Source organism: Chelon labrosus, assembly GCF_963514085.1.
Source record: "Chelon labrosus genome assembly, chromosome: 8".
In the NCBI taxonomy this organism is placed as follows: Eukaryota; Metazoa; Chordata; class Actinopteri; order Mugiliformes; family Mugilidae; genus Chelon; species Chelon labrosus.
The window spans coordinates 27,948,540-27,962,131 of NC_140358.1; the positions used below are offsets into that span (position 1 = coordinate 27,948,540).

The 13,592-nt window shown below is 40.6% G+C and overlaps 2 protein-coding genes across 2 annotated transcripts in view; one reads left to right on the forward strand and one right to left on the reverse strand.

The window, feature by feature from the left end:
* slc36a1 (solute carrier family 36 member 1) overlaps positions 1-9,106 on the reverse strand; it is a 36,483-nt gene extending 27,377 nt beyond the window's left edge. Inside the window, exons 1-5 of the mRNA XM_084549566.1 lie at positions 8,914-9,106; positions 5,774-5,893; positions 2,357-2,474; positions 2,180-2,270; positions 1,333-1,421 (exon numbers count right to left, since the gene is read on the reverse strand). Coding sequence (XP_084405692.1) covers positions 1,333-1,421; positions 2,180-2,270; positions 2,357-2,474; positions 5,774-5,810 — 335 coding nt within the window. The 5' untranslated portion in view covers positions 5,811-5,893; positions 8,914-9,106. The remainder of the gene's footprint in view (positions 1-1,332; positions 1,422-2,179; positions 2,271-2,356; positions 2,475-5,773; positions 5,894-8,913) is intronic.
* Positions 9,107-9,901: 795 nt separating this feature from the next.
* atox1 (antioxidant 1 copper chaperone) lies at positions 9,902-12,537 on the forward strand. The gene is made up of 4 exons (XM_084550602.1): positions 9,902-10,018; positions 10,497-10,572; positions 11,462-11,610; positions 11,777-12,537. Exons 1-3 carry the CDS (start codon positions 10,013-10,015, stop codon positions 11,584-11,586), a joined length of 207 nt encoding a protein of 68 aa, XP_084406728.1. The 5' UTR covers positions 9,902-10,012; the 3' UTR covers positions 11,587-11,610; positions 11,777-12,537.
* Positions 12,538-13,592: the final 1,055 nt, after the last annotated feature.

A 13,592-nucleotide genomic window follows, 5' to 3' on the forward strand; every position in this document is an offset into this window, starting at 1 on the left:
GCAGGAGAACAGATACCGGGTCATACTTTGGGTTTATGACAACATTGGCTCAGTTACATAATCTAATGGTTTAAAACTGGACTGGTGGCAGTATTTACAGCAGCACTGATAATAGTCTCAGTGTGTGCGCTCTAAACTGCACATATGCTACTGATTGCTTAGAGGAATATAGAGACGAGGCTAAATAGAGAGTAATCTGTTCAAACGAGTCATGGTTGACACAGCAGGCAGCTAAGAGAACGCTGTGTGTGTTTTACTCTGTTGCAAAATGAATGAATGTAGAGACAAACATTTCTGGAAAGCAGGTTTTTTATCTAAAAGTGACTTTTCCTCCGTCTACTTTAACCTGAAAAGAAGATAACCCCTAAGGCAAGGAGACAAACCAGCCGATTCAGACAACTTCTTCCACCCGTGGGACGAACAACAGGCTCGACATGTCTTTTAAGGTTGTCTTTTAAGGTTGTCTTCGGTTTCTGCGGTTCATAAATACTTCACTGTCTTCAAGAAACCAACCAAAGCCATGGTGTAGACGCTGCCGTCACTCAGAAAGGGGCCGCTCGCTAGTTAGCTAGCTATTACAGAAAAGATAAACTTCTCGAATCATGGCTTTTAATAACTTTAAAATCAAACTTTAGTCTCAAAAAGTTAGCAAGTAATAATGCCTCTGCACAGATCTGCTGAATAATTTGAACGGGGCTTCATGTGGTGAAGGACAAATGAGTAACAGTAACAGTAGTCGTACACGTCATCTGAGCTGAATATATTTACAACAAGATGGCTCTGATTGGTTGGAGAACTTTCTTTCTTTCTCTGTATCAACTGAAATACGCCTCATAATGAAACTGAAGTCTCATATTCTGATAAGATCTGAGTCTACATATGCTGTTAACCGATAAGCAAATATTGACTTTTGCTCTCATCCTGCTTGATTGTTTGGACTGATTCATTGTGTACTTAACTTACACTGTTTCAGTCATTTATATATATATATATTATAAAACTGTAAATGTCAATTTTATATCCTGAAAAGGAGAGTTTGGGAGCTATCTGGGCTTTATTACAGGTCATGGTATATTCCAAAAACTGAAGCAAGGTTCAACTGGACTTGTAGGGTTTCTGCAAGACATTTCACCCGAGTGTCTTCTTCAGTTCTCAGAGACAGGTGGAGCTGGGGTTTTATTTGTTATCTGAGGGTGGTGCCCACCTGAAACCTCCCGTGACTAGAGACTGTAACAACCAGAAGTATCTCTCACGTCAATAATAGACTGCGGCTGCACTGCATTTGTGAACAGATAAAATAGATAAATAGTGTTTGTTTGTTCTTTTACTTACTTTGCACTGAGGTGGTGGGAACATTTCACCAGTAGCCTCATGCAGTGGACTGCAATGACACCCATGATCAGAAGACTGATCGGTCCAACCTGACCACAGGAAAACAGTCCAAGGTTAAAGGTAAAAATGAGCTGCATTAACAGTAGACAGGTGTAATTAAAGACCTACAATCTCAAATAAGAACGTGGATTAATGAGCTGCTGCAATAACAGGTCGATGAATCGTTAAACTGGTCCAAAGCAATCATAATAAACTGAATATTAAGGAGGTTTTAGTTTTCTAATGTTATATGGATCAAACAATAAATCTAATAATAGATTAAATAAGTGGCAGATTAATCGTTCCTGTTCTAAATTAAACCCTTGTCTCATTGCTGTACGCATTTATCACATATGAGGAATAGAAAAGAATCTGGAGTGTATGTTCTTAGTCTTAATCATCTGATCCCTGAGGATGTTCTAATAATTAAGTTTTCTTTTAACCTTTAAAATGAATCCAATAAATCATAAAGTATAATTAAAACTACCCAGTCTAAATGTTCTTTTAGATTTAGTGGATGTTGTTTCACTCAAACTGTGAATCAGAACATTTATTAACGTGCAAAGCAGCACAACTAGTTTTCTTTCACTTTGTAAAGGTTGTCATGGAAGTTTTGCAGAGTTAGTCAACAACTGAAGTTTAAGAACGACCCTTGATAATCTGTTATTGAAACATCATTCATGAAAACATGTTACAGATGTAATTAAATTACACCTGCTTGATTGTGTCTGTAAATTGCAGCAGAATCTAATTAGCTGCGTCCAGACCTGTCATGTGACGTGGATGATAAAGATCTCCGTTTGCTTACCACCAGCCCTGCGTTCTTGACAGCCAGAGGCAGACCCAGCAGCCCCGTACCAATGTTCCCCTTCAACAGGTGGATAAGCGTCTGACAAAAACTGGAGGATGGGGGGGAAAAAAAAAAATACAGAATAAAGAACTTTTATTTCTTTTTTTAATTCATACTGTTGAGTGGTTTACTTACGAGGTGCCCGTCCTTCCTCCGATCCTCTCATAGTTACGTTGGGGTCTGGATGGTCCAGAGGGAGGAGATGGACACAGAGCGTCCATTTCTGACGGATTTTGGTCGGAGAACAAAGAACCTGAGACAAGATTAAAAAGAACAAGACGCTGATTACATACAGGCACGGTTAATGACTTAGCCCACATATTTGATAGCATCGTTTCCCAGAAGCAATATCTAAAGTTGTTAGTAGGGATGTCCTGACATCTAGACAAAAAACAAAACACAAAAATAGAACAGCTGAACCGAAACAACAACAACAAACACTGCATCGCTGCTTTTAAAATAAGAAACAAGTTTCCTGGAGACGGCATCAAAGAGAAAAATATTCCAGTGTGGCTGCATTACAATAATATGTGTTCACAGCTTGGCACAGCTTTAAGGGAAATTAACCGGCAACGTGAAAAACAACACCAGGCTGACATTTTGCAGTCTGTTACTTTTATTTTTAACAAAGCAGAGTGTTGCAGCGTCGATGTATAATAGAAGAAACGATAATTCAATCATCTAGGGTACAAAAACAAATTAGAACTGAACCCAGAGATCTATGTGACACCATTAAGATCAATGTGGCAAACATTTTAATGTCACTGCATATCTGAACAACATGTAAATAAGCAGCTGTTTGACAGAAATTTGCATTTGTTCACGTCATGAAAGCAAATCCAATATTAACTGTCCTTTATCTCCGCCAGCTCCTGAAATGGAAATATCTGTTCGGGTGCTGAATGTGTCACCAACTAATCTTTTAGGCTTTTATCTGAAAAAGCTGCTGAGGAAAGCAGTGGAAGTGGAACGATACGGTGAATCTGTTTAAACAGAAACCCCAAAACACTAGGTTGAAAGATGCCACAAATGTCCGAAGAGCTGAGGTGAACAGTCAACTTCAACAGAGTGACAACTTAAAAGAACCATTTTGTTCTCTGTAGGTTTTAAGGTCTAACCCAGATCATCCACAACAGAGCTTTATCTGCCCATAAAACAATCTCATGACCTTCAGAAAAGATTCTTCTCTTCTCCAAAGCAGCTGACTGTAATAGACACATGACAGCAATTATGTAATTATTTTCAAAAGAATACAGAAACTGTCTGCACAGTAGACAAGACGCCCTGCAGCTACATTTATGTCCTGTGTTTAAATATCTAGCACACAGTCGACAGGTGGACTTCACACTAGTTATTACCTTTTAATGAGAACAAGAGCGGAGTACTCAATATCACATGAGCAGGAGGAACGTCTACTCGTAGTGTGAAGACAAACACTCTAATGAAACCGAGACCCATCTATGACTGTGACACCCACGACTACACAACACAAAACAAGTATTGTCAATGATGTTGCTCTTTAAAGGTACAGACACACACACAAAATAAATACTGGCAATTAAGAGGAACTGTGATGTCGACTGTGTCTGGCAAAAGGCTGCACAAGAACGAGCTGCAAAGACGACAGCCAGTCTGTGTTCATCATTCAAAAGCAGAAACTTAGCTGAGAGGCTAGGAAGCTAGGAGAAGCTACTATTAGCTGAGAGGCTAGGAAGATAGGAGAAGCTACTATTAGCTGAGAGGCTAGGAAGCTAGGAGAAGCTACTATTAGCTGAGAGGCTAGGAAGCTAGGAGAAGCTACTATTAGCTGAGACGCTAGGAAGATAGGAGAAGCTACTATTAGCTGAGAGGCTAGGAAGATAGGAAGAGCTAATATTAGCTGAGAGGCTAGGAAGATAGGAGAAGCTACTATTAGCTGAGAGGCTAGGAAGATAGGAAGAGCTACTATTAGCTGAGAGGCTAGGAAGATAGGAAGAGCTACTATTAGCTGAGAGGCTAGGAAGATAGGAAGAGCTACTATTAGCCGAGAGGCTAGGAAGATAGGAAGAGCTACTATTAGCCGAGAGGCTAGGAAGATAGGAAGAGCTACTATTAGCCGAGAGGCTAGGAAGATAGGAAGAGCTACTATTAGCCGAGAGGCTAGGAAGATAGGAAGAGCTACTATTAGCCGAGAGGCTAGGAAGATAGGAAGAGCTACTATTAGCCGAGAGGCTAGGAAGCTAGGAGAAGCTACTATTAGCTGAGGGGCGAGGAAGATAGGAGAAGCTACTATTAGCTGAGAGGCTAGGAAGATAGGAAGAGCTACTATTAGCTGAGAGGCTAGGAAGATAGGAGAAGCTACTATTAGCTGAGAGGCTAGGAAGATAGGAGAAGCTACTATTAGCTGAGAGGCTAGGAAGATAGGAGAAGTTACTATTAGCTGAGAGGCTAGGAAGACAGGAGAAGCTACTATTAGCTGAGAGGCTAGGAAGATAGGAAGAGCTACTATTAGCTGAGAGGCTAGGAAGATAGGAGAAGCTACTATTAGCTGAGAGGCTAGGAAGATAGGAGAAGCTACTATTAGCTGAGAGGCTAGGAAGATAGGAGGAGCTACTATTAGCTGAGAGGCTAGGAAGATAGGAGGAGCTACTATTAGCTGAGAGGCTAGGAAGATAGGAAGAGCTACTATTAGCTGAGAGGCTAGGAAGATAGGAAGAGCTACTATTAGTTGAGAGGCTAGGAAGATAGGAAGAGCTACTATTAGTTGAGAGGCGAGGAAGATAGGAAGAGCTACTATTAGCTGAGAGGCTAGGAAGATAGGAAGAGCTACTATTAGCTGAGAGGCTAGGAAGATAGGAGGAGCTACTATTAGCTGAGAGGCTAGGAAGATAGGAAGAGCTACTATTAGCTGAGAGGCTAGGAAGATAGGAGGAGCTACTATTAGCTGAGACGCTAGGAAGATAGGAGAAGCTACTATTAGCTGAGAGGCTAGGAAGATAGGAAGAGCTACTATTAGCTGAGAGGCTAGGAAGATAGGAAGAGCTACTATTAGCTGAGAGGCTAGGAAGATAGGAAGCGCTGCAAAGCGTCGTACAGAGCTGGCCTCTCCTGAATCACGCTGATCAGTCGGTCTACAGTTTATTTATTCTAGGAGATGTTGAACATCATCATTTTGTTTACTGTTGTCACTTTCTGTTTCTCTTCTCGTTCTGTGAGATGATCATAGAGAGTCTCAGATATCTATAGTTTCAGTTTTAAGAGGTGCAGCTTTAACATTCTAATATTTCTTGATGATCTGGAGACACCGGACTTTTTAAGGCGTTGCTGATCTGCAGAACAACCGGACTGTTTTGTTGTGACCTTCTGTCAAAGAAGACGCCAGCCGGAGTATCAGACTGATAGATGAAGTAAAAGCTGCTTTGGTGACTGAGTGTCTACCTGCCAACTGGGATTACAAATAATCCTTCTGCGACAATGGACACAGTTAATCCACGGGATCATTCCTGCTAAACATTGATTGTGATCAGATATCCGAATAATAAAACAAAACTGCGTGCTCGATTTTTTTAATACCTTCTCCTCGGATGTCTACGTCGCTGGAAGCCATCATGCTGGGCCAGGTGGCGTCGTCTCTCTCAGCCTCACAGATCCTAACGCAGGGAGATCAGGGAGTCCAGCGTCGACTAGTTCCTACTGGAAAAGAACAGAAACTAGATTCAGCTCCAAACATGAAATAAAAAAACCTACATAAATAAAATTATCTTATACTGGACCTCATATTTGTTTGTGTCTTAATGTCTGCAGCTTGGTGTTTAGTATAATGTTAATAGTAGTAGTATGACAACATAATAAATATAAATTCAGCTTCTGACAACGTAAACTGAACCTGTCCTGAATCCAGTGGGCGTTTTTATTGAGTAAACCTGACCAGAAGTACAACATGTTTATCAGAGAGTTAGAGGAAGTTCTTTCATTGGTTCAGTTAAACTATTCTGGCTTAAGTCGTTCTAATTGTGTTCTATTTCCAGCGAAAAGTCATTTGCAAAGCTTCATTTAGGTGTGAAACTTCACAAATGCGTTAACGTCCTGGCCAAGACATGTTCACCTTCACTGGTTCTGATCATTATAACATAAACACCCTCCGATAACTTCAGTCACTGTGAGATAATAATCTTATATTCTGTACTGTTTCTCCTGCAGCCTGATATTAAAAGATGTAAATAATGACCTATTTTCTGCTGCAGTATGTGCTCTGACAGCCTTTGAGCAAGGCAGCCCGGCCCGCTATGCTGTGATGTGACGTTATATAAGAATAACGTCTGTTCAGCTAGACTTTGTGACTTGCCGTGAGCTCACACACGAGGTTTTGCACCAAGGCTTTGCTGCCCTTGCAAATAAAATCATGCGGCATGAGTTCACCCTGCCTCTACCTCACATTAAAACAGTTTAACAACTAAACAAATGTGTTTTCACCTAGAACTAAAAGGCGTCTCATGCGTCCAGACAAAGTGAAACTTGATTTCTCCTGGCAGTTCCTCTCCGGGATGACAAGTCAACGTTCAGCGAGCGCGCAGGAACAAAGTGTGGCTTCTAAAACCGCCGCAGTGTAACTGTGTGCGGGTTCAAGTGTCAGCATTACCAGCTATTCAGCAATTTTCCACAGTGTTTCATGACATGAGGGGACTAAACCAAGAACCAGGGAGATACAAAGAGCACTGTGTGCAGTTTCTACCATTATAAATCTTAGTACGTTAGGTATCTTTATGTTCTTTACAGACTTGTCAGCAAAAAAAGAGGCTGCGGCAGTGTTGAAGCCTACTGGCTAAATTCAACACTGTGGCTTACATTTCAAAACTGACATCAAGTGTAAATACACTTGTCTCGGTGGTTTATCATGGGCACCCTTCTTTACTCAACTCAATTGATAACTCAAACTATTTATAGAGCACTTTAAAAACAACCGCAGCCGAAACAAAGTGCTGTACGTAGGTAAGATGATAAGAAGATAAGACAAATGATTAAAAACAGTAAAACAATAAAAACACTAAAACAGGGTCTGATGCTGGGGTGAAGGCCAAGGAATAAAAATGGGTTTAAAGACATGTTTTAAAGATGGACGGTGAGGGGGCTTGTCTGACGTGCAGTGGTAGACTGTTCCAAAATCTGGTCCACGTAGACCTCGGTTGGACCTAAAGCTTATCAGTTAATCTGATTTTTCCAATAAAGTATGGGATGTCGACGCAACGATAACACTGATTTCTTTTAACGGCACTAGTTTGGTTGATGCACACAAACAGTAGGCTACAGTACGGACGGAAAAACAAACCTCATTTTGCAGAAATGGATAAAGACAAAGAAGCTTCAGCTTTAAATCCCCGGCACATTTTTCTCTGCAAGTTATCTGCATTTACTGTCGCTGTGAACCGAGTTTCACCCGGAGCATGTTTAGACTGAAATACCACTTGCTGGCCAAGCACACAGTTGATACAGAAAGCCCTCATCCTCCTCAACAAAAGAAGATCACATGCTGGTTATTTTTTGCAAAAGAGAGACCTTTGAAGTTAATCTGAAGAACATTCTCGACTGTATTTGTCTTTATTTGGGGGAATTTATCAATAATAATAACACGTATTTGCATAAAGCAAGCATATTTGTCCACTCTCATGTCAGTAAAAGCATAAAAACAACCCCTTAAAGTCCATTTAAAACAGATAAAATGCATTTAATATGCGATTAATCTCAGAAATCAGGCATAAAAGTCAGTTAGTGACCTTTATAAATGGCTTCCTTTGTCTAACTGACACTCCAAAGGCAAGAAAATAATTGTGTTTTAGAAGGTGGAACCTGAAAATTAAAATACTTTACTTTTTACTCTTCTGAACTGATTTTAAGGTTAATTTACAAAATCAATTCAAATCTAAATGGAAGTTTTGACAAGACATAAAGTTAGAAACGCATTTTTGATGTATTCTCAGCAACTACTTTAATTCATAGTATCTAATTCATTTTAAAATAAACCAAGACGCTATTTTTTTCCTCTTTACAGCTAAAAACAACAACTAAAATGTGTAAATAATGACCTTTTACACCCAAGGGGTCGATTATTAATGTGTGGTTTGCTGCTGATAAAACTCTCACACAGCACATTCCGTGTTTAACCAGGGTGCGGCCTAACTCAATCAGCTGGTACCCTTTTTCTTCTTTAATGTACTGTTTTATAAGAAAGCCGCGTTTATAAACGACAACAACAACAACAAAAACACAAACCACAAGGTCGATAATCCCATCATTTTAAACCTATCGCTGGCCGGGTGATGTGTCGCCTCAGTAACACACGATAAGACAAGACAACCGTGACAAACATCGCTGGTGTGATTGAATCAGTTTATCAAATGAATTAGCTCATGATTAATTGTTACGGGCTCGGAAAGGCGTTAAATAGGGCTGTGATAGCCGGGTCAGTTGCTGTTTACCTCCGGGAAAGACGCACAGGCAGTCGGCGCAGACTAGGAAATGAAGCCGAAGGAGGCTAATTCCCTCTCTACTAATTGTTTTAACATTTATTTTTAAGAATATGATAGCTTATGTGTAATTTATTTAGCTTGAGCTAAAGCTAGCTTAGCTGAATGTTATGTGTCATATCTCGGGTTAGCCAACGTTAGCTATCGGCTCCGATGCCATCTTTAACTGCTCATCGCGAGCGCCAGTCTTACCTCGGAGATACGGTGCAGTGTGTCTCTCTCCCCCTCCGCCTCCTCCTCCTCCTCTCCGGTATGTGTCGAACCTTATCTGGCTAATAACCTGCGCCGCAGACCTCTTATTTTCGTATCGTACTCATATCGGAGGGTTGAATCCAGCGCGGCGACGCTGCACAGATTGAACTCCAACTAACCGACGGACGGGACTCGGCTCCGGCTCGTCGGGCGTCACGCACAGCCAGCAGTTGGTGGTCACATGACCCGACCGAGAACGTGTCGCACCAGTCGTGTGGTTGCCATAGAGACGCGTTATTAACGATAACGTTAGTAGCCCAAATAAAAATAAAATAAAATAATAAAAAGAGTAATAAATGAATGAAATCAAATATTTAAACCTTACAAGTAAAAAATAAAATTAAAAGAAATCCTAATCGTGGCGGAAGCACATTCTGTGATATCAGAAACGTGTCCCACCACAATAAATTCATAATACAAATTGCTTTAATTTAATATCAAGTGTTAAAACTGTCAAACATTTTAACAAATAGAGTTTATAAAGTTACGTTGGTGAAAGAGCTCGGTCTCACTCTAAGGGCTTTTATTTTGGAAAAATCATGGAAGCTTTGCGCTTGCGCACCGGGAGTATTCAGGCTAAACTCAGGCTACGTTTGTGGGTTATACGAGCAATGTACTTTCAATTACTGTCTCTGTGAAATAATTCATTATAAATAAACCTACTCTTTATTTAATCTGAGGAGAAATGAGCCCCGAGTTAGTCATAACTGTCCTCAGAATAAAGCGGAAGTGAAGGAGGTCAGCCTTCAGCTTAAAACTAAAACATTTTTATTTTTATTTATATTCTTTGTTCTATGTATTCACAATTAGAAGTTGTTCATGTTTTATAATTAACTTAAAAATGTGAAATATAAAAAATTATTCCGACAATTTTTTTCCCCTCCAAACCGGAAATGGTGTTCTGTTGACGACGGTTAGCTTAGCTAAACAGGAAGTTAACGTTACTGAAGCTTTTCTCAGCACTTGCACTACTTCCAATCAGTCGAAGGCAAAAGTCCACATATTTCTGATCACCAGGTTGTGACACATCACTTCAGACATGACCGTGAGTTCTTACGAGACTTTTTATTTATTATTATTATTTGATGTTAAGTTTTATCTTCAGCTCGCGGCTAGCCAAGGTAGCATTTACCCTCCGTGTTGCTATCCAGACTGTAAGCTAGCTTTAAAACTTAGTTGGGTCATCATTTTCATTGATTAAACTAAGATCATGAATCAGCAAAAATCGATTATGGTCACAGACCTGATTGAGCAATACTGAGAATGGAGGACCACATATAGTTAACAGTAACAAATCAGTTCAATAATAAGGTTTTATATCAGTTACAGTGAGATAAATGGTTGTTAATGCTGAGACTGATGATTTCCCAGCTTGTAACATCATATCAGTCAGATATAGATTGCTTATAGGCTGCAGCTGTACTGAATAAAGTGTGTAATCATTCGACAAATTAAAGAACCAGTCCTCCACAACATGTCACGTCAAGATGAATATTAAGATGATTTTAATCTGCTTGCGACAGAAGCACGAGTTTGAGGTGGCGATGACGTGTGAGGGATGTTCAGGAGCTGTCACCAGAGTCCTCAACAAGCTGGGAGGTGAGACTGACGCCTCCTTCCTGTCTTCTCCTCCGCCACAACGACACATCTAAGAACAAAGACCTGAGAGGCTACACAAACCATCAGACTTACCTCTGAACTGGAGCAAAGATCAACCGCACACATGAGTGGAATTTAAATCCAGCCGGTCCCACTTTGGGGGGAGACATCTACAAAAAAGTGTTCAACCCACTTTGATGTTTTCCCCCTTTATTGCTTTTATAAACGGCAGCAGGCTGAATATAGTTTGGCTTTTGTTGACAAGAATCAACACAACAAAACGACAACAGGATAGATAGATAGATAGATCTTTTATCGGAGAGCCTTTTTATCTTTTAATTTAGGTTTTAATTGTGTATTTTATTGTCTTTGTTGAGCACTTTTACAATGTGCATATTCTTCTTTATATTTATAAAAACAATAAACAGGGAAAACATTCAAGGGTTAAGAGTCTAGGTCTGGCTCCTCATTATTACTTTCGATAGATATTTCACAGTGAAACTAGTGAAAGTAAAAGTATTTAGTAGCATCACATGCAACTCATGACTTCTTGGCTCTGAGCGTCGAGTCAGCCAACAGGTCACCTGACGCTCCAGTACTTTTATTTGGTTTAGTCATTAAATTGTTGAGTGGCCAAGTTGTGCTTCTGTTTTTCTCACATTGTCCCAAGTCCAACAATCAGCGACTTTTTCCTTTGGATCTAATTCGCCCTTAAAGTCATTTTGTGGTAAATAAAAATATTTTTGCTTTAGAACTGGGACCAGAAATAACGCGCCGGTCGTGTGTTTGCACAAACCACTTCATCACAGGTGTAGTGTGCCACGAGGTGATGCTCGGTGATTCCCGGAATCAAACAAAGGGACTCTTTGTTTTTGTTTTTTTTCCCTAGATGTGAAGTTTGAGATCGACCTGCCAAAGAAGCTGGTCTGGATCGAGTCTGACAGAGACGTGGAGGTTCTCATGGAGACGCTGAAGAAGTGCGGAAAGGAGGTCAAGTACAACGGCACTAAATGAACGACTCGGCTCCGCGTAGATCAGGTGACATTTGTTCCCTATGTGTTTAACTTTTAGAAAGTGTTTGACTAGTAACAAAACAAACATCTCTTCGTGCACTAGTAAATCTAATCCAAATTCACATTGAGTGTGTTTTTTCCTGCAGGATCTGTTATGAATTCACTAATATAATGACGTGTGTGTTCTGCAGGAGAGATCTTTGCTGCTGCCACAGAGTCACAGATAATGACACATCTGACGTCCACCTCCCTCAAGCTCACATTCACAAATCAAACACGCCTCGGATGCAGACCTTCTCTCATTGTTAGCGAACGACAACAGACGTCGGGTCTTGTTGTTTGCAAAAAAACCTGAAAGAAAGCTCCTCATCTATGTTCAGCACTACGTCCAACATCCTCTACTTTCTTTGTTTTTGTTCCACAATGACGTCCTCCTCCAGGACAGGTTTCTATCGCCAAAAATTTCAGTTCTCTCATCGTCTAAGAGAACCACACATTAAGAGAAATAGCTGACAGTAACTCAAACCTGCGGTCTAGTGCCTGAAAAAAGGTCTAAATCTTAAAGCTGTGAAGCATAACTATGTTTGGCACATGTGAAGTACATTCCCTGGGTTGTAAAAATTACAACAAGCTATCGTTTTCTGTTTGAGTGATTCCTGACTCAGTATTAGTGACGTTTTTGGATCTAAAATAATTAAAAGTCGTCCATTAAAGCTCAGAATCTGAAAGTGTTTATAGAACAACTGTCTCTTTGTCCACGTCTTCCTTCAGTGACACTCTGCTTCCTCCATAGTTTACAATGATCCACCACGGGTCAGATTTATCATGTTGGGTTTTTTTTTTTGTTACTTTGGTAAGAAGACAACCACCTTATCCTGAGTCCTGAGGTTTCTGATCATTGTCTGTCTTTACATGTTGAACACGCACAAATAAAAAAGATTCTGCCTCAGTCTCTGACACTTTCACTCTTTTATTGCTTTTTCTTTGTTTTTATTTGCAAAAGCTGTTTATGAGGAAGGTACTCAGCATTTTACATTATAATCATCTATACACCGATCAGCCACAACATTATGACATCTGACAGGAGAAGTGAATAACATTTAAACCATCTTGTGACAATTCAGTGTTCTGCTGGGAAACTTCTGGACCTGGCATTCATTGGTGTGGATGTTACTTAAACATGTAGCACCCACCTAGACCAGACCAGGCACCCCCACCCCATAGCAATGACACTCCTTGATGGCAGCAGCCATCCCCAGCAGGATGCAGCCTGACACAGACACACACACTTCAGTAACAACTAATGCCCACACGCCACCCTGTACTGTGACGTCATGTTTTACACACATCCACCTGTTTGTGCAGAAAGATAAACTCTCAGAGGGATCTGATGATGAACGGTGGTAAAGGCATTGGTCTCATAAACCACAGCTCATGGGTTCAGTTCCCGTCCATGCCCTCTAAAGTTAACTGTTAAGATAAATTGGTGTGAAAATGTTCAGGTTTAATTATAACCCAATGCTTTGGCCACCAGGAGGAGCTGTGTGATCAACACGTCTTTCTTTAAAGGCAGGATTTAGCTTTTCTTTTAACCTGATGAGAGCAAGGACTCGTTGAAGGAGTCGCACAGTTGATTTTGTGCAAGACATAGTAAAACAGATGATAATATATGATTGAGAAGAGCAGGAAAGTTCCTGCATGAGTTTCAGGTTTAAGAATCATCACGTCTTGACCGGGGTCTCAGTTTTAAAGGCAGGTTTTTGAGACAACATATGTCTCCTTAAATGGTTTTCTTTTATTGTGGACTCACGGAGAGGGCTACAGTCAGGCCTGACATATTAAAGACACATCAACATGTGCTGAAGACACAAATGGATCTGACTCTTCATCAGGCTGCTATCACCGATAGACCCCAACCTGCTCCTCCGACAGCAGGCACAACCTGGGACCCCTCACCGCCAACGGCGCCCAGCAGGACGGACACCAACAAGCCGTAGAAGAAGGTGG

Excerpts from the sequence above, each read along its gene's own strand:
- atox1 (XM_084550602.1), top strand. Across the intron at positions 10,573-11,461 it reads AGTCCTCAACAAGCTGGGAG|ATGTGAAGTTTGAGATCGAC; the intron begins GTGAGACTGACG and ends TTTTTTCCCTAG.